We start from the raw sequence: 19,662 nt of genomic DNA on the forward strand, positions 1-19,662 counted from the left end.
TGATTACCCTATAGTGGTTATACAGTGAAGAAGCATGTGGGCCTTATTTTAAAATAGTCATTTATTTATTCTATCCATGATGAATCATAAAACAAAAATGAAGGAAATTGTCAGAATATATTTCCAGCAGCATTAGTCATAACAGTTTTAGAGTCACAAAAGGCAAAGTTCTTTTTAAAGTATAAATTCTTATACTAGGAAGTTAGTAAAAATTTTTTACACTTACTAACTAGTGATAATTTTGCCACTTGTTTGTGAATGAGCGTATTTTATTTTCCAGCTTTAACATACACACAGGGGATAGATCAAAACAAATCTCATTCTGCTACCAGAAGGTGGATGGTCAGAAATCGGAAGTTGAGGGGAAAGTCCTTAGTAGTTTTATAAGTCAGTTCATATTGTCTATGGAATGACAGAAGATATAGATAAATAAATAGTTCTTCTTTATGTGACTAGAAAAATGAATCCCTCCTAAAGATGAACTTCTCCTTTGCCTGTTCTTAAAGGATTTGTGGTCATAAGGGGAGAGCTTGACCATTCCAATTATCAGTCCCAGCAAATATTGCCTCATTTACTTAAAAAGGTTTGCATATAAAAGTAAATGGCTTTGCTTTAGTTCATTTTTTCATGTTGGTGGTATTTGATACTGTGTAAAAACAATCAGAATTTTTCTCAGCATTGCTTATGAAAATCACAGTTTAAATAATTATTTCTTTTCTCAATGATTTATAGATGAAACCAGCTTGTATAAAAGCCCTTACTCGTATATTTAAAATATCTGATCAAGATAATGATGGTACTCTCAATGATGCTGAACTCAACTTCTTTCAGGTAATGGTCCTTTATTTCAGATATTTGCATATCTTTTTTTTTTTTTTTTTTTGCTGAAAGCTATAAAATGTATTAGCTTAAACAACAAGAACAGTATGTTATAAACATAAGTTTCTTTCACATAGAACTATCACATCAACCTATATATGCCTTTACTTAGTCTATAAAACTCTCTTATGCCCAGGAATTGAGGGGATTTGGTAGCTTCATTTTATGGTATAAAGTGGGTGTGTTAAGGATGACTTGGAGTCTGAACTCTGAATCATTTTGCTTTCTTAGTTTTGAATAACATAGCTACACAAATAGCCCTGTGTTTTAGATACAGGATGGAGGGAGTTGGAAATATTTCTTTCTAAGTATGACATGTTTTACTTTTGTTTTTTGAGATAGAGTCTCGCTCTGTCACCCAGGCTGGAGTGCAATGGTGTAATCTTGGCTCACTGCAACCTCCACCTCCTGGGTTCAAGTGATTCTCCTGCCTCAGCCTCCCAGGTAGCTGGGACTACAGGCATGTGCCACCACACCCAGCTAATTTTTGTATTTTTAGTGAAGATGAGGTTTCACCATGTTGGCCAGGGTGGACTCGATCTCCTGACCTCATGATCCACCTGCCTCAGCCTCCCAAAGTGCTGGGATTACAGGCGTGAGCCACCGTGCCCGGCCCATGTTTTACTTAAATAATACAAAGTGGAGACTATTCCTAATGTAGAATATGTTTCTTTGGTTGCAGTTATTGGATTTAATGTTGCTTTGTAGATTACCATTTTATATTATTTGTGGTTTTAATGCTGGTTTGTTTTTAAATATATTTTTATGTTTTTTGCTAGAGGATTTGTTTCAACACTCCATTAGCTCCTCAAGCTCTGGAGGATGTCAAGAATGTAGTCAGAAAACATATAAGTGATGGTGTGGCTGACAGTGGGTTGACCCTGAAAGGTAGGTGAATGGTATTTTTCCCCCTTTTGAAACTTAATATTTTCAAAATTTGGCAGAAGGTGAAGGTCTTTATTGCATTATTTATACTTTAAGGAAACGTTAATATTTACTAGTATGCCTAAAGTCTGATTTGGATATTTACGAGTTGGGAGGGACAGACCATTGTTGGGGATTATCATCTTTACTACCAGTATAAATTAGAGGTGGGGAAATTGGTTGGATCTCAAGGATACAGAGGTCCACCTGAGGGAAGGAGATATCTGGAACAAAAAAAAAGTGTCTTAAAATTCTTCCTACTCATAAACAGCCTTTAAATAGTCATTATTTTTAGGGAATTTTGTCTATGGGTCAAATTTACCAGTATAGAATGTTCCCTGGAGAATATATTATAGAGGCACAGTGAAATTAATGAGATTGAAAACCAGAATTTTCCATGACAAAAATAAACTCAAAGATCTGTAGAACACTACTCTTGTATAACTTTGTGCATGTCAGTATATTCCTTGAGATGTAATGTTGGCCATTTCCTCCTGTGCTGTCTCTTGCTGAGCTGGGTGTATATGTGAAACAACTCTGAAATCAGCTGTTTCATTGAGATACTTGTGAATTTTGTTTTGTTTTGAGCTTTACAATGCAAAGCTAGCATCCATATGTTCATGAATCTAGTTCTTGCCATTATGTTACATGCTTTTCTCCTATGTGACTCTGTATCCTTTATTTACTAATTTACTTTATTTCAGGTTTTCTCTTTTTACATACACTTTTTATCCAGAGAGGGAGACACGAAACTACTTGGACTGTGCTTCGACGATTTGGTTATGATGATGATCTGGATTTGACACCTGAATATTTGTTCCCCCTGTATGTACCTTTGGTTTTGTTTTGTTTTGTTTTTTAAATTTTTTATTGAGACAGGATCTCACTATGTTGCCCAGGCTGGTTTTGAACTCCTGGGCTCAAGTGATCCTCCCACCTCGGCCTCCCAAATTGCTGTGATTACAGGCATTGAGCCATGCCTAGTCACCTTTGGTCTTGTAATTGATTTTACTTGCTAAATATTTTTAAGGTTGATTTAGCACACATGGGGAGGTGGGCTTTAAGCTAATTGGGAATATTTTAGAATTATAGCAGAGCTTTATAGTAGGATTTCTCAACCTCAGCACTATTGACATTTTGGACCAGACAATTTTTTGTTGTGGATGTCCTGTGCAGTATAGGATGTTTATCACATCTGTAGAAGTCAGTGATACCTCCAGTTGTGACAACCAGAACTGTTGAGAAATTGCCAAATGTGCCCTCTGAAGTGAAATTATCCCCAGTTGAGAACCACTGATTCCCTCATGACTCAAACTTTTCCTCTTCTTGTGGAGACTACAAGTATCTTTTTTTGTTCGTTTTACTGAGGAAGGAAAAATAAGATGCTAGACAATAAACTTGTTTTGGGAGTCAAGAGATCTCAGAAATATGCTGGTTAACATTTTTCTTACGTTGTTCTTCTCCCTTAGTTTTATAGCCTGTTCTTCTTAGCTTAAGTTGAAGTCGGTATTTTCCTAAACAGCTTAAGTTGAAGTAGGTATTTTCCTAAACGACTGGTCTATTTGTGGTTCTTTTTCTTCTTTCTTTCTTTTTTTTTTGAGACGGGAATTTTGCTCTGTCGCCCAGGCTGGAGTGCAGTGGCGCAAGCTCTGCCTCCCGGGTTCACGCCATTCTCCTGCCTCAGCCTCCTGAGTAGCTGGGACTATAGGCGCCCGCCACCACACCTGGTTAATTTTTGGCATTTTTAGAGAGGCAGGGTTTCACTGTGTTAGCCAGGATGGTCTCGATCTCCTGATCTCATGATCCGCCCGCCTCGGCCTCCCAAAGTGCTGGGATTACAGATGTGAGCCACCGCACCCGGCCTTTTTTTTTTTTTTAAAGAGACGTCTCATTTTGGCTAGCTCACTGCAACCTTGAGCTCCATGGCTCAAGCAATCCTCCCACCTGAGCTTTCCGAATAGCTGGGACTATAGGTGTGCACCACAATGCCGTCCCCTCCCCTCCTTTTTTCTTTTCTTTTCTTTTCTTTCTTTGTTTCACTATATTTCCTAGGCTCATCTTGGGGCCTCAAATGATCTTCTTGCCTCAGCCTCCTAAGGTGCTGGGATTACAGGCCTGAGCCACCATGCCCTGGCCCGTTATTTTCCTTTGATAATACTATGTTTAAGTTCTGTTTGTTTAAAAATAGACCCAGTGCCATCCCCAAACAAGAGACTGCCTTGTTGCAGGATCCCTCTTCTATATCCCAGGGAAGCGAGCTTTTCAGGGATGGTGACTTCCCAGGATCTGGCCTCAGAGTTTTCAGTCATTCTTCATTTTTTCATTGGCACATTACCTTCATGGTGCTCTGTTATTTTAGCATAGCACCTCCAGCTATCTATGTAATGGTTCAGAAAGACTGTTATTTTTTACTTCTCCATTTTTGAGGAAGCAAAGTTCTTTCTGATTAGATTCCTAGTCCATTAATCAGTTCTAAACTGAAACTTCCTTTGACTAAGTTACTAAATCTTGGCTCAAGTTAATTTCCTAGATTTTTCAATAAATATATACTGAATGAATGAATTTGTTATAGGACTCTCTCATAAGGTTTTCTTTTCTTGTGTCATTTATGTGAATAGATGAATTCTATGGGAGGTTGCTTATTGCTTTAAGTATGACAGTTGGGAAATTCCCTGTCTTATGGCATTGTGGCTTACACTAATCATTTCTTTCAGTTTTTTTTATCCTCTTTGCCTTTAATTTTCTGCAAAATAACTTCCTGGAGCTACTACATGAATCTCTCTATCCTTATGGAACCTTCTTCCTCTCTCCTTCACATTGCTGCTAGAATAGTGGATAAATAAATAAAAATTTGGCTCTGTTACTTCCCTTCAATCTGCTTTTCTGATATTTAAGAAAATGGGCCTGGTACAGTGGCTCATGCCTGTAATCCCAACACTTTGGGAGGCCAAGGTGGGTGGATTGTTTGAGCCCAGGAGTTCAAGCCAGCCTGGGCAATGGGGTGAGACCCCATCTCTACAAAAATACAAAAATTAGCCAGGCATGGTAGTGTGCGCCTGTGGTCCCAGCTACTCAAGAGGCTGAGATGGGCAGATTGATTGAGCCCAGGAGGTCGAGACTGCAGTGAGCTGTGATCGTGCCACTGTACTGTAGCCTGGGCAACAGTGAGACCCTGTCTGAATTTAAAAATGGGAAAGAAAGAAAATGTTGTTACTTTGGAATGAGCATTATTATGACTCTTCTGAAGAGTGGCAAAATCACTCCAGAGAGTTTCCTTGGGAAGTCTAAATGATACCAAGTGAAGATATTCTTGTAAATGGTATTACCTCACAAAAGACTTGTTGCAATTTTATATTCATTTCTTAAATTTTAAAATTTGAGTAATGATTTATTTTACTCTTGAATTTTTTCAACAGGCTAAAAATACCTCCTGATTGCACTACTGAATTAAATCATCATGCATATTTGTTTCTCCAGAGCACCTTTGACAAGCATGATTTGGTAAGCCTTTAGCTGTAATTTTCCATAATATATAGCAAAATATTTTTCAGTGAATGATATAACTCTGTTCCCTGAGCTATGGGATGTGTATGTCACATAGCCAAAAACTGCTTAACCTCTCTAAGTAAAATTCACAAAAATATTTTCTGCTGTTTACCTTTGTTGTTTTCTCAAGATGAAAATGTCTAATTTCTAATAGACTCTCTTATCGGTTTTCTTATATACACGTGAGGAATTTTCTTGATAAAATGTAAAATTTCTTGTCACTTGTTAAGTAGTTTTAAAAAGCATAGCTTTACTAGATTGGGGGACTTTTGTGTTGGAAATTAGTATCTTCGCTATCTAAACATTATGTATCCTTGTGTTTCTTCAGGATAGAGACTGTGCTTTGTCACCTGATGAGCTTAAAGATTTATTTAAAGTTTTCCCTTACATACCTTGGGGGCCAGATGTGAATAATACAGTTTGTACCAATGAGAGAGGCTGGATAACCTACCAGGGATTCCTTTCCCAGTGGACGTGAGTATAGAGCTCACCTCTTTCCTCTAGAGTTGCAAATAGTTTAAAGTTATTATGTATTACATTTGTTACTTTGTAAGCTTGTAAGACTTTATGAAATGCTTCAATCATAATTGCCTCTAAGCAAGATTAGCTGCTGATATCTCTAAGATGAACTATAAATGTTCTATAAATTTATCAGGAAGGGACTGTTTTATTTTGGATGATGTATTTTTAGTAGAGACAGGGTTTCACCATGTTGGCCAGGCTGGTCTCGAACTTCTGGCCTCAAGTGATCTGCCCGCTTCAGCCTCCCAAAGTGCTGGGATTACAGGCATGAGCTACCACGCCTAGCCTTTAATGAACTCTTAGTAAGATTTTGTGAGGATTTGTCTACAACCTAGTTATAGCATGGTTGATATTATACCTAGGGTATTAAGGGAATCTTCTGGTCTTGCATAGTGACATAATTGCTTTAGCCTTAACTGACTCAACATTAGGATCTTTTCTTTTTTCAAATATGTAAGAAAGGCTAATTTCAGATTATTTTTGCACCTTTGTCACTTTTTTTTTTTTTTTTGAAACAGAATTTCACTCTTGTTGCCCAGGCTGGAATGCAATGGTGTGATCTCAGCTCACTGCAACCTCAGCCTCCCAGATTCAAGCGATTCTCCTACCTCAGCCTCCCGAGTAGCTGGGATTACAGGCATGCGCCACCACACCTGGCTAATTGTGTATTTTTAGTAGAGATGGGATTTCTCCATGTTGGTCAGGCTGGTCTGGAACTCCTGACCTCAGGTGATCTACCCACTTCAGCCTCCCAAAGTGCTGGGATTACAGTCATGAGCCACTGTGCCTGGCCACCTTTGTCACTTTTTCATGTGTGTTTTATTAAGTCCTCAACTGGCTAATATTTGAAAATATATTAACTTTATATTAACTTGGAAAGTAGATCACGTAAAATATCCCCACTCTATCACGATTTTACCAGCCACTCACTGCTTATCTTTGTGGCCTTGGTGTTTCTGGGCAGATGGAGTAGAGAGAGGAATTTCCCGCCATCTTGCATTCTTCTCCCTTTTCTTCTCTGCTTTAAGAACGGCAGTGTAGGGCCAGGCAACGTGGCTCATACCTATAATCCTAGCACTTTGGGAGGCCAAGGCGGATGGATCACTTGAGATCAGGAGTTCGAGACCAGCCTAGGCAACGTGGCGAAACCCTGTCTCTACTAAAACATTTTTAAAAATTAAAAAATAAATTAGCCAGGCTTGGGGGCACATGCCTATAGTCCCAGCTACTTGGGGGGCTGATGCAGGAAGATCACTTGCACCCAGGGGGTTGAGGCTACAGTGAGCTGTGTTTGTGCCATTGCACTCTAGCGTGGATGACAAAGTAAGACTCTGTCTTTCAAAAAAAAAAAAAAAAAGAATGGCAGTGTAGGAAAAACTACGGTTGGGCACATAGGAAATTAAAGTAGTCTAGACAAAAATTATCTAGGGGTGGTGCATAAAGTTTTTTAGCTATTGGATTTTTTTCCCATAAATATTCATTTAGGAATTTTCACATTTTAAATTCTTTTCTTTTGTAGGCTCACAACTTATTTAGATGTACAGCGGTGCCTGGAGTATTTGGGCTATCTTGGCTATTCAATATTGACTGAGCAAGAGTCTCAAGCTTCAGCTATTACAGGTAAGTATCTAGATACTGTTCAGCTCATGATTAGAGATTTGCACTCCATTTTCAAACGTAACAAAGAGTAAGAATAAATTCATCTTCATTAGTCTTCCATCTACACTCGATTAGTTTTCCTTGTGAACTGATCATTTCTTTTGTGTTGAGGTGTTTGATTTTACTGTTTATGAAAAGAAAGGAAGAGTAGAGACTTAGCTTCAAGTCTACTCCCTGGGGTTACTCCACTGATGAAAATGAAGAAGAGCTACGGGCATTAAAGGATTTACCAGTTGATCTTGCATTTTAATTTTCTTTTTTTTTTTTTTTTTTTTTTGAGATGGAGTCTCGCTTTGTCGCCCAGGCTGGAGTGCAGTGGCCGGATCTCAGCTCACTGCAAGCTCCGCCTCCCGGGTTCACGCCATTCTCCTGCCTCAGCCTCCCGAGTAGCTGGGACTACAGGCGCCCACCACCTCGCCCGGCTAGTTTTTTGTATTTTTAGTAGAGACGGGGTTTCACCATATTAGCCAGGATGGTCTCGATCTCCTGACCTCGTGATCCGCCCGTCTCGGCCTCCCAAAGTGCTGGGATTACAGGCTTGAGCCACCGCGCCCGGCTTAATTTTCTTTAAACGTTAAAAATAATGCCTATTAACTGTTTTCTGTATTAATACAGCTTTCACAAATCTTGTAATGTAAGCCAGGCATTCTTGCCAAGGAATGTGCACCACTTAAAGTAAACCAAATGTATGGAAATAGCAAGTTAAGGAACTGATCATTTCAAGAGTTTCTTATATCCCTGTTGGTGGAAAATGTGCCATATCTTACGGGAAGCCCTAGCACAAGAAGACAGCCTTTCTTAAATTGACAGAGCAGGTACCCTTTAAAATACTTAACCAATTAGACAGTATTTAATTCAACACCAGAAAATAAGAAAATAGTCACTAGCCAGCCATGAGGTTCTTTCACTCAGCACATTGTTTACATCTTTCTGTATCAGTAAGTATACTTTATATATCTTAATGTTAATAATGTGTCACAATATGGATGTTCTGTAACTTATTTAACTATCCCATAATTATATATTTTTATCACTTTTGGTTTTTTTCTACTATCACTAGTATCTCTGGTGAGGTCTGTAGTTCAGTCTTCAGGTATAGCCTAAGGAGGTTGTTGATTTTTTTGTTGTTGTTGTTTGAGACAGAGTCTCTCTCTGTCACCAGGCTGGAGTGCAGTGACGAGATCTTGGCTCACTGCAACCTCCGCCTCCTGGGTTCAAGCGATTCACTTGCCTCAGCCTCCCAAATAGCTGGGACTACAGGCATGTGCCACCATGCCCAGCTTATTTTTGTATTTTTAGTAGAGATGGGGTTTCACCATGTTGGCCAGGATGGTCTCAATCTCTTGACCTTGCGATCTGCCCACCCTGGCCTCCCACCGTTCTGGGATTACAGGTGTGAGCCACCGCGTCAGGCTCTAAGGAAGTCTCTTTACCTCAGGAAGGGTTACCTGCTGTCCTGATGATACAGCATTGTTTTCTGGCATGCCTCTTTTACAGTTTACATTTGAAAGGATGGCTAACCCCAAAGTGTGTGTCACTTTTCCTTTTATGGATCCAGCTCCAAGAGAGTGCAGATTTGAAATAGCATCTTTTAGTTTATAATATGTGACAGTTTATCACAGAAAAAATTAGATGGAATATAATGTTGGCTATATTCTTAGTAATTTTCATTCATTTGTAGGATATTTTCCTTATGAAAATACACTATTTTATGATGAAATAAATGTTTGGTTACATGACATTCACATTCCAGTCAACTTTCAGAAATGCATTTTTCCACTAACTGGGGCCCTTCTGCATTCTATGTACTTCATTCACATACAGCTTGACTGTCGTACAATATGTTTGTTTATAGATCAACTACTTCATAAAAATGATAAGCAGCAATGCCCTATTTTGCAAAAGGTGGAATGGAGGCTCATTGAATCTAAGTGGTATATATTTAGTGGGTTTTTATTATTATTATTTTTTTTAGTAACAAGAGATAAAAAGATAGACCTGCAGAAAAAACAAACTCAAAGAAATGTGTTCAGATGTAATGTAATTGGAGTGAAAAACTGTGGGAAAAGTGGAGTTCTTCAGGCTCTTCTTGGAAGAAACTTAATGGTGAGAGTTCTTGTAAAATACAATTTTATCCAACAAATTTTTATATTTACAAGTTTATATGTTTTCGTAGCCACTGACATTTTTAGATAATTAGTAGAACTCAATGGCCTATATTAGTCAAGTACAGTCTAAATGTAACAATAATCCTGTTGAACTGTCTTTATCTTTGTTTCATTGATATTAGCTCGTTCATTTGTCTTTTTTTAACCAGTGTTTAAATGGGCATTAAACGACTATAGATGTGAAAGCACCTAACACAGTTCTTGGCATGAAGGAAATGCACAGTAAATATTTTGAATTGAATATTGTTATCTAGTTCTTACTACTCCCTTGAGTAAGAAGAAGACATATTTCTTTTCTTATTCTTCTTCTTTTTTTTTTTTTTTTTTTTTTTTTTTTTTTTTTTGAGGCAAGGTGTTGTTCTGTTGGCTAGACTGGAGTTCAGTGACGTGATCATGGCTCACTGCAGCCTCAACCATCTGGGCTTAGGTGATCCTCCCAGCTCAGCCCCCAGAGCAGCTGGGACTACAGGCGTGAACCACCAGGCCCAGCTAATTTTTGTATTTTTAGTAGAGATGGGGTTTTGCCATGTTGCCCAGGGTGGTCTTGAACTCCTGAGCTCAAGTGATCCTCCCACCTTGGCCTCCCAAAGTGCTGAGATTACAGGCATGTGCCACCACACCCTGCCGACATATTTCTAGGTGGGTATTCATCTCGATCAGACCAAATTATAGTATAATGCCAGCAGGTGGCTCTAGAATATACTTGCAGTAATAGGGATAGTTTCCTTCCTTTTTAGCTACTGCTTGTACTTTATGCAGAACAAATACATCTTTTTATTTTAGGTCTTAAGAACTAAGAAACATAAAATCAGTATCTCCTTTATACTGATAAGTAGTACACAGTGTAGGGAAGAATGCCCTTTTATTTATAACACACCTGCACATATACACAGAGGTATTTGTGTATTGTTGAAAACTAGTTACTGCAGATATTGAGATTTTCGGTGTTCTGTTTTCAGAGGCAGAAGAAAATTCGTGAAGATCATAAATCCTACTATGCGATTAACACCGTTTATGTATATGGACAAGAGAAATACTTGTTGGTAAGAAATTCTGTGGCACACAAAAATTTCTAATTATTGGGTACATTTTAAAATGGCTCTTTGAAAACAAATTGGCTTCAATTGAATGACTCTATATAGAACTTGTGTGTGATTTTTTTTTATATATTTCTTTAGAAAATTATAAAATTTTTTATTTTTTTTTATTTTTTTTATTTTTTTGAGACGGAGTCTCACTCTGTCGCCCAGGCTGGAGTGCAGTGGCCGGATCTCAGCTCACTGCAAGCTCCGCCTCCCAGGTTCACGCCATTCTCCTGCCTCAGCCTCCCGAGTAGCTGGGACTACAGGCGCCCGCCGCCTCGCCCGGCTAGTTTTTTGTATTTTTTTAGTAGAGACGGGGTTTCACCGTGTTAGCCAGGATGGTCTCGATCTCCTGACCTCGTGATCCGCCCGTCTCGGCCTCCCAAAGTGCTGGGATTACAGGCTTGAGCCACCGCGCCCGGCCTAGAGACACAGTCTTAACTATGTTGTCCTGGCTAGCTCTTGGACTCAAGGGATCTCCCACCTCAGCCTCCCAAGGAGCTGGGACTACAGGCATGTGCTACCAAGCTTGATTTTATTTTTTTTCATCTGGTTTATTCATTAGAATTTTAAGTCTTTTTGGCTGGGCGTGGTGGCTCATGCCTGTAATCCCAGCACTTTGGGAGGCCAGGGCAGGTGGAGCACCTGAGGTCGGGAGTTCAAGACCAGCCTGACCAACATGGAAAAACCCCGTCTCTACTAAAAATACAAAATTAGCCAGGCATGGTGGCTCATGCCTGTAATCCCAGCTACTCGGGAGGCTGAGGCAGGAGAATCGCTTGAACCCGGGAGGCAGAGGTTGTGGTGAGCTGAGATAATGCCATTGCACTCCTGCCTGGGCAGCAAGAGCAAAACTCCATCTCCAGGGGGAAAAAAAAAGAATTTTAAGTCTTTTTATCTGTGTGATAATTGCATAGGTATAGATATAAATAAAAATTCATCTATTGGTACGCTTAATTGCACATTAGCTGTACCACAATAAGAAAGTGGAAGAAAACGGGCCAGGTGTGGTGGCTCACACTACCTAAGACTGGGTAATTTATAAGGAAAAGAGGTTTAGGCCAGGCGCAGTAGCTCATGCCTGTAATCCCGACACTTTGGGAGGCTGAGTCAGGTGGATCACCTGAGGTCAGGAGTTCGAGACCAGCCTGGCCAACATGGTGAAAGCTTGTCTCTACTAAAAATGCAAAAATTAGCTGGGCATGGTGGCACGTGCCTGTAATCCCAGGTACTTAGGAGGCTGAGGCAGGAGAATTGCGTGAACCTGGGAGGCGGAGGTTGCAGTGAGCCAAGATTGCGCCACTGCGTCCCAGCCTGGGCGACAAAGTGAGACTCCACCTCAAAAACAAAAACAAAAAAGGTGAAAAAAATGAACTCCCCTTTTACTTTCTTCTACTTCTATTTTTTTTTTTTTTTTTTACTTTAAGTTCTGGGATACTTGTGCAGGTTTGTTGCATAGGTCAACCCATCATCTAGGTTTTCAGACCCACATGCACTAGGTATTTGTCCTAATGTTCTCCCTTCCCTTGCCCCTCAGCCCCCGACAGGCCCCGGTGTGTGATGTGCCCCTCCCTGTATCCATGTATTCTCATTGTTCAACTCCCACTTATGAGTGAGAACACATGCAGTGTTTGGTTTTCTGTTCCTGTGTTAGTTTGCTGAGAATGATGGCTTCCAACTTCATCCATGTCTCTGCAAAGGACATGAACTCCTTATTTATGGCTGCATACTTCTATTTTTTAAAAAATTATTTCCTGTACTATTGACTAGAAATTAATATGAAAATCCTGCTAATGCTTGGTAGTTTACCTGTAATCTGAATCAAGTTTATTTAGCAGGGAAGGGAATATTTAACAAATATGTTAGCCTTAAAAATGTATAGGCTACTCTAGGCACACTGCCTGTGGGTTAGCCCTGCTCTGCAAGTAGCAATAAAATCAAACAAACAATAAAAAAAGTACAAAAGAAGGGCTGAAAAGATACCATGAAATACAGTAGAAGGACGGTTATATGGGCCGGGTGTGGTGGCTCACACCTGTAATCCCAGCAAACTTTGGGAGGCCGAGGCAGGTGGATCACCCCAGCCTGACCAACATGGAGAAACCCTATCCCGGGCTGGTCTCAAACTCCTGGGCTCAAGCGGTTTGCCCACCTCAGTCTTCCAAAGTGCTGGGATTACAGGTGTGAGCCACAGTGCCCATCCCTGAATTTTACTCTTGTTGGAGATCATTATATCATAGATGGAATATTTAAGAAATTTTATAATAAACACCAAAGAGTGGCAGTGAAACAGAGCAAAATGACCTTACTGTAAAGAGTTATTTGCTTTTTGTTTTTGATTAGTGGGGGAGAAAAGGTGGTGTGGTGGAAAGAAAATAGATTTGAGAATCATATCTGAGTTCAAATTTTGATTTGATAACTTCCTAGATGTGTACCATGGGCAGCTGACTTAATCTTTCTAGCCCGTCTCCTTTTCTGTAGAATGTAAACAATGCATGTAGAGGGTCTGCTGCCACACATTAGTCACTCACTAATACTAGCTGCCATTGAATCTTTTTTTTTTTTTTTTTTTTTTGAGACAGGGTTTCACTTCTGTCACCCAGGCTGGAGTGCAGTGGCACGATCTTGGCTCACTGTAACCTCTGCTTTCCAGGCTCAAGCGATTCTCCTGCCTTAGCCTCCCCAGTAGCTGGGACTACAGGCACATGTCAGTGTGCTTGGCTAAGCTTCCACAGAATCTTAATCACCATTTTTAGTCTACAGAAACAGAAGATACTTATTTGTCTATACTTTCTACTTTTAAAAATGGCCCGAAAAGTTATGCTTAACCAGTACTTTTAAAGCTAGGAAGTCCAGGGGAGGAAGTAATAAGCTATCATGACTTAATATATCAATATTATGATACTTATATATTTCATTGTCTTTTTCTTTTACAAGTTGCATGATATCTCAGAATCGGAATTTCTAACTGAAGCTGAGATCATTTGTGATGTTGTGTGCCTGGTATATGATGTCAGCAATCCCAAATCCTTTGAATACTGTGCCAGGATTTTTAAGGTTTGTTGCTCCTACAGACTATGACTAAATGTAACTTCATATGGAGTTTTTATGGAATTGCAGTGTGGTGTTTCCTAATCACAAAAATGCAACAAAATCATGTGTGGAGCTTTTTAAAAATACATACATCTTTACCCTATCCCTAAAGGTTCTGGTTTTGTTCTAAAGTGGTAGAGTCTCAGACCTATATATTTCTAAAAGTTTTCTACATGTGATTCTGAGGTGCTTCTTGATTGAGAACTTTTGCATTAATGCAAGGTCTTCCTGGCTGTTAAAGTTACATATGTCTGCCTTCTCTCTGATGAAAAAAAAAGAGTAGTACGTATGGATTATATATTGCCAAATATACCAAGAATAACAGCCAGAGGAAAAGGATAAACCTGAAGCTTAGAAAGTCTATCAGTCACTTTGAGATTATGAAATAGCAAAAAACTGGAAATAATCAAGATGGCTGACAATGGACGATGATTTACTGAAGATAAAATAATCTAGTGGAATATTAGACAATATTTAAAAAATAAATTAAAAACAATAAATGGAAAATTAAAAATGGTTTTGAATTCTGAAGAATATGGAGGACACAGTATTACATTTTTAAGTGATTATGTCCAGCATGACTGCAACTGTACAAACACCATATGAATACATGTGTTCAAGGACTAGAGGTGATATGAAAAAATGAAAGTAGTTTTTATAGAAGAATTTAGGTGGATTTCTTCATATTTCAAAATAATGTGTGTTTAATGTGTGTTTTTAATTACATTTTTTTAAAATTGTAATCTAAAGAATCAGTATAGGTCTGTTTTGTCATCCACATTGGAAAAGTGGTCTGGGTCTTATTTATTATATGAAATTTACCTAGACTACTGCTAATCTTTGCCTTTTGGTTCATTTTTTCGCTTTGAAACTACTGTTGCTTTGCCTCTCTGGAGGAAATGTGTGGTTCACATTTAATTAAATAGTAATTTTTGAACTTATTATCAGATTTTGATTTCATTTTTTATTCCATAGCAACACTTTATGGACAGCAGAATACCCTGCTTAATCGTAGCTGCAAAGTCAGACCTGCATGAAGTTAAACAAGAATATAGTATTTCACCTACTGATTTCTGCAGGAAACACAAAATGCCTCCACCCCAAGCCTTCACTTGCAATACTGCTGATGCCCCCAGTAAGGATATCTTTGTTAAATTGACAACAATGGCCATGTATCCGTAAGTACTTGCTCTGTCTTCATTTTCATGTTGCATGGTTCATAACATTGCATGCCATTATTAGCCATGAAGGGAATATCTTTGTCACATAGGAATTGTTCAGCAACAGAAAGATACTTTGTAATGAGAAGGTACAAATGTGAGTAAATGCAAGTTTGGTTTGAATGCCTCAATAGAACAATATAAACAGTACTTCTGGCAATATTTGTATATTTTTGAGCAGGCTCTAACTATCTTAATAGGATAGTACAATAAAACACAACGCCCTACCCAGCATTAAAAAATAGTTTTACTGGAATAAAATGGGGTTGGCATCATGTTGTTTTATGCTTATAAAGCATTTTCATATGAACAAAGTTTATTTTTACATTTTTCTGTTATTGACCTTAGGTATATGAAGTTTTCTAAAATCTTTTATTAATTTATGTTGAAATTATGGGTATGCTTGAGTTCAGGATATGTCTTTTTTAAGTGCCGTAAAGAGTAGTTGTAATTGGAATTTCTACTGTATAAATGTTTTACATTAAGTGTTATGAGCCACAAATTTCATGTACATTTATTATATATATATACATGCATATGCACAAGCACATAACTGTGGTCATCTCTGTAGTTTACTAACTGCCTTAAAATTGCATGGTTCTTAATGGCATTTCCCTCAAGTAGTGTGTTTGTATAAATTCTGTTTTGTAACAAAATAGTTTTTCAGGCAGTGCGTTTCTCAGGACTTTATAGCTTATTCTACTTATTCTTATGTTAGTCTCTAAATTATTTTTCTTCTTATAAAAATTGTAGTGTAAAATAGAGTAATAATCAAACATTGCTATAAACCAAGACTGACATTTTTCAAAAAGGTGTTGATTTGTACAGATTTTTAAAGTCAGAGTTAACTTTACTGCTATTTTATTACCTAATACTTTTTTTAGATGCAACAAACCCTTGAATTTCTATTTGTATTCGAAGACAAGTCATTCCTATTATTATAGAATAACCAAAACCTTATTTATGTTTTACCTTTGCTTTAAAACTCTCATGTATGTTATCTACAGAGAGGATCATTACAGAGACAGACTCTCCCGAGACATGGGCCACACTGATAGAATAGAGAATTTGAGAAAAATCTGGGTCTTTCTAAAAACTGCTTTGTAAGTTACTTTTTCTTTATGACTTCTGTGGGATTTTGTTGATATTTTCTTAGAGAATGACCAAATCTCCTTTCTTGCCATAATTAACATTTAGTAATTATGTAGAAACGCACTGCTTGGTCAGGCTTGCTGCCTAATTGTATATTACGTTGTCTTCCTTACTATATAAATGTACTTCTTTAATCTTGTAGTTACAGTAACTGCAACTGTGTTTTTACATCTGCATTTTTAAAACATGTTATTGTAATTCTGTGTGTGTGTGTGCGCGTGTGTGTGTGTGTGTGTGTTATATGATAAATGTACATACATGGACCACTTGTTTATACGGTTAATCCCAAACTACTTCTCATGAAGCATCTCCCTGTTGCTAAGCATACTTTGCATCTCTCCTTTTTGGTGGGTGGAGCCTTGTGTATGTTAAAGAATCAGATTTGATTTATAAAATAACAGATGGATTCCAGTATGACAGCTGGCAGTGACTTAGTAGCAGTGATTTGTTCATCATCACAAGTCAAAAAAAAAAATGAAAAAAAAAAAATGAAAAAGGAATGTCTTGAGACTATACAGATTTTTTTAAAAATTAATTCTTGTTTTTCTTCATGTTGGGAATTAGGCATTATGGGAATGCTGCTAATCGCCACAACCATGCCACCGTGTGCTGTGGTCTCATCAGATCTCACAAGCTAAGCCAAGTCAGATTGGGCCAGTCCTTTGACTGAGAAGCCTATAAAAAAATGTTCAGGTGTTACAGGAATTGATGTCATTGATTCATCAGGTGGTGCTCTTCTGAGTGGGTTCTGAGCCAGTACCTCTTCATGGGTGGTGTGATGGCTTTGTATGAATGAGTGGCTCTGACCACTGAACAGTCATTGGAGACCCCCTACTTTGGTAGTTAGAGCTGAGGTGAAATGGGTTGTCCCCTGTGCCTGCACCAACTAGTACAACTCTACTCAACCAGAAAGGAGTCAAAAAGCCTCCCTAAATTTCATATCTAATTTCAATTGGATCCATTGTTGATTTTTACATCCTTACCCAGAGTTTCATACTGTCATATTTAGCTGCTGTTTTTGGGTAGCAGATGAAATCAACCCTATATTTTATTTGAGTAGAAATTTATAAAGCACCTTGATTTAGTTCCTTTGAGAGCCAGGGTGCTTGATGAAGTAAAGACGTTGTTGTTCACATCTTCTCAGGGTTGAATATACTTGTCTTTTGACTCATTTGTGTATTTATCATTCTTCTCCTTCCTGGTTTTCAGGCATGTGTGTATGCTGAGGGAGGAGGAGGAGGGAATGGTTATTTAAACGCTAGCAAACTTTGTCCTTTTGGTGGGTGCTTATGGCTTACTCAGTTTTTCTTTTTATTAATTTAGACAAGGGTGCCATCTATTGCTGTGCATATTTATTCCACAAAAATCCATGTAATAATAATTCCATCCCCCCTCCAAAAAAAGCAAAAGTGTCAGCTAATTTTCCCTAGATTTTCTACAGGGAGGGAGGAGGAAGCTATTACTGTTTATTATGTTTTTGGTAAATGTGGAATTCTGCACAACTTTAGCATGCCCCACACTGTCCTTTTCCTTTCTACAAAGAGTGTTGCTTATGCCTAAGTCTTTTTTTTTTTTTAAGTTGGCACGCCCTGACTTGTGCCATATTTGTAAGTAAGAACTCAACTCCTGTCCTTCTGTGTGTTTTCGCAGCCATGCCCGGTTACGCTGTATGTGCACCTGCAACAGGTGTACATTTTGCATCTGTCAGAACTTCCTCAACTCAGACTTGCTGCAATCTGTAAAGAACAAAATCTTCACTGCAGTTCTTAACAGGTTCTTAACTTTATTTACTGGGTACCAGGCATTCTGTTAAAATACAAAAGAAAAAAGTGGATAACTATTTATTATACAGATACTCACTACAAAGACAAGCTGACTGATGCCCAACTAACTTCCACTAAAATTCTCACTGTGATGACAATGTTTAGTTTTGGAAGCATCCTTAATAATGTTTTAAAATTAATAGGTATATTTAGAGGACTGTAAAATAAGATTTTGGATGATTTTTTTCATAAGGAAAATAAATTATCTTTCCTATTAAAAGATAATATGTATAGGGAAATTAAAATCTTTTGGCTGTGAGTTATAGAAATAATAGAAATAGATTAGGACTTTTGTAGTAAAGAAAAGACACATTGATCCTAAATGAAAGATATTATATTATACTGTACTCAGCTTACATTGAAATAATATATCTCATTAAAACCATAGTAATGCAAACAGTATTTTGGGTTTGAAAAAATATTCTATTCTTGAAACCATTTATAATTATAATCTACTTTTACTTTTAAGCACCTGGAGTGTTTATTTGAAAGAACATGTTTCTAGACATGAGGATAATAACCAGCTTTAAGAACTCAAAGGAATATGGAAAAGAGAAAAAGATCTGTAGTACTGGTTTTTTAGGTCTTTATAATTGAACCAAAAGCATGAAGTAATCCTATAAAGTAATATGCTTTTAAGAAAGAAAGAGAAAAAAAAAAAAAGGATGCATATATTCCCTCAAAGCAATAATCTTGGAAGGTTGTATTCTTATTCTGATCATGCTACCTTTGTTCAAAACAGTTTTACATTTTTTGAGCATTTAGGAGCTGAATACTAACTTGTACCTGATGTCATATTTATATGCATTAGGTTTTTGAAATCATTTAAAAGTCATTGGGAGCTGGGCTGGATTAAGATGGATGTCAACCTAAATATTCAGTTTTGGTTAGAAATGGGTCAGTTATTTGGCTCACCATTCAGACACTCACTGAGGGCTAGACTTTATATCAAATGACCATAGTTTGTATCCACCAGCAATATAGTGGATATGTCTGTGAAACAGTGAGTTTATTTCTTCTATGAGTCAGAAACTGATTTTGAAGGCATTCTAAGAGTTTCAGTGATGTTTCGAGCACTAGCAGCTCTGGAATAAGAATGCAACCATCTCAGGTGACTGCTTTGAAGGGATCACCACACTCATTTGGTGGCAAAGTTCTGCTTCTGTGCTTCAGCACCTTGTAAAGTAGTAACATAGACAGATTCTCTCATGATGACTGACAGAAAATGCAAGGCTAGTTCAAACCAAACAACACTCAGGTGCTCCAGTTTTGGGAATCGTTGAGTTGGAAGAGATTCTGGAATTCATCTGGCCTGACCTCCTGTTAGAATGCCTTCCTGCAAGCCTTCCTGAGAGAGTGCTGTTTATCTGCTGATGGCTTGCCTCATTGGAAAGCGTTTTTGCTTTTGCTTTTATTATTTTTTTTTAACTAAATGTTTTCCCTGTAACTTTCTCTCTTTAGTTTTAGTTCTGCCCTTTAGAACAACATACGACTATTCTACTCCCTCTTCAACATAGCAATCCTTCAGGCATTTGAAGACGGCCATCATGTCTCCCCTAATTTTCTCTTCTCCAGGTAGAACATCCCCATTTCT

The 19,662-nt window shown here is 38.0% G+C and overlaps 1 protein-coding gene across 26 annotated transcripts in view; it reads left to right on the forward strand.

The window, feature by feature from the left end:
* Positions 1-19,662, forward strand: part of RHOT1 (ras homolog family member T1) — a 107,823-nt gene that overhangs the window by 50,466 nt on the left and 37,695 nt on the right. For 9 of the 26 annotated variants that reach the window (XR_010581774.1, XR_012425503.1, XM_065531207.1 and 6 more), the window contains 11 exons: positions 733-831; positions 1,659-1,767; positions 2,508-2,628; positions 5,220-5,304; positions 5,678-5,823; positions 7,391-7,491; positions 9,506-9,636; positions 10,658-10,741; positions 13,718-13,837; positions 14,849-15,051; positions 17,896-18,018. Coding sequence is in view for 20 of the 26 variants with exons in the window: in XM_065531207.1 (XP_065387279.1) it covers positions 733-831; positions 1,659-1,767; positions 2,508-2,628; positions 5,220-5,304; positions 5,678-5,823; positions 7,391-7,491; positions 9,506-9,636; positions 10,658-10,741; positions 13,718-13,837; positions 14,849-15,051; positions 17,896-18,018 (1,322 nt within the window). In the remaining 6 variants the exon portion in view is untranslated. Of the gene's footprint in view, positions 1-732; positions 832-1,658; positions 1,768-2,507; positions 2,629-5,219; positions 5,305-5,677; positions 5,824-7,390; positions 7,492-9,505; positions 9,637-10,657; positions 10,742-13,717; positions 13,838-14,848; positions 15,052-16,100; positions 16,197-17,895; positions 18,019-19,529; positions 19,644-19,662 lie in introns of all 26 variants that reach the window. The other 17 variants (XR_010581773.1, XM_045375163.2, XM_065531205.1 and 14 more) reach the window with 5 other exon arrangements.

Source organism: Macaca fascicularis, chromosome 16 (genome assembly GCF_037993035.2).
Source record: "Macaca fascicularis isolate 582-1 chromosome 16, T2T-MFA8v1.1".
In the NCBI taxonomy this organism is placed as follows: Eukaryota; Metazoa; Chordata; class Mammalia; order Primates; family Cercopithecidae; genus Macaca; species Macaca fascicularis.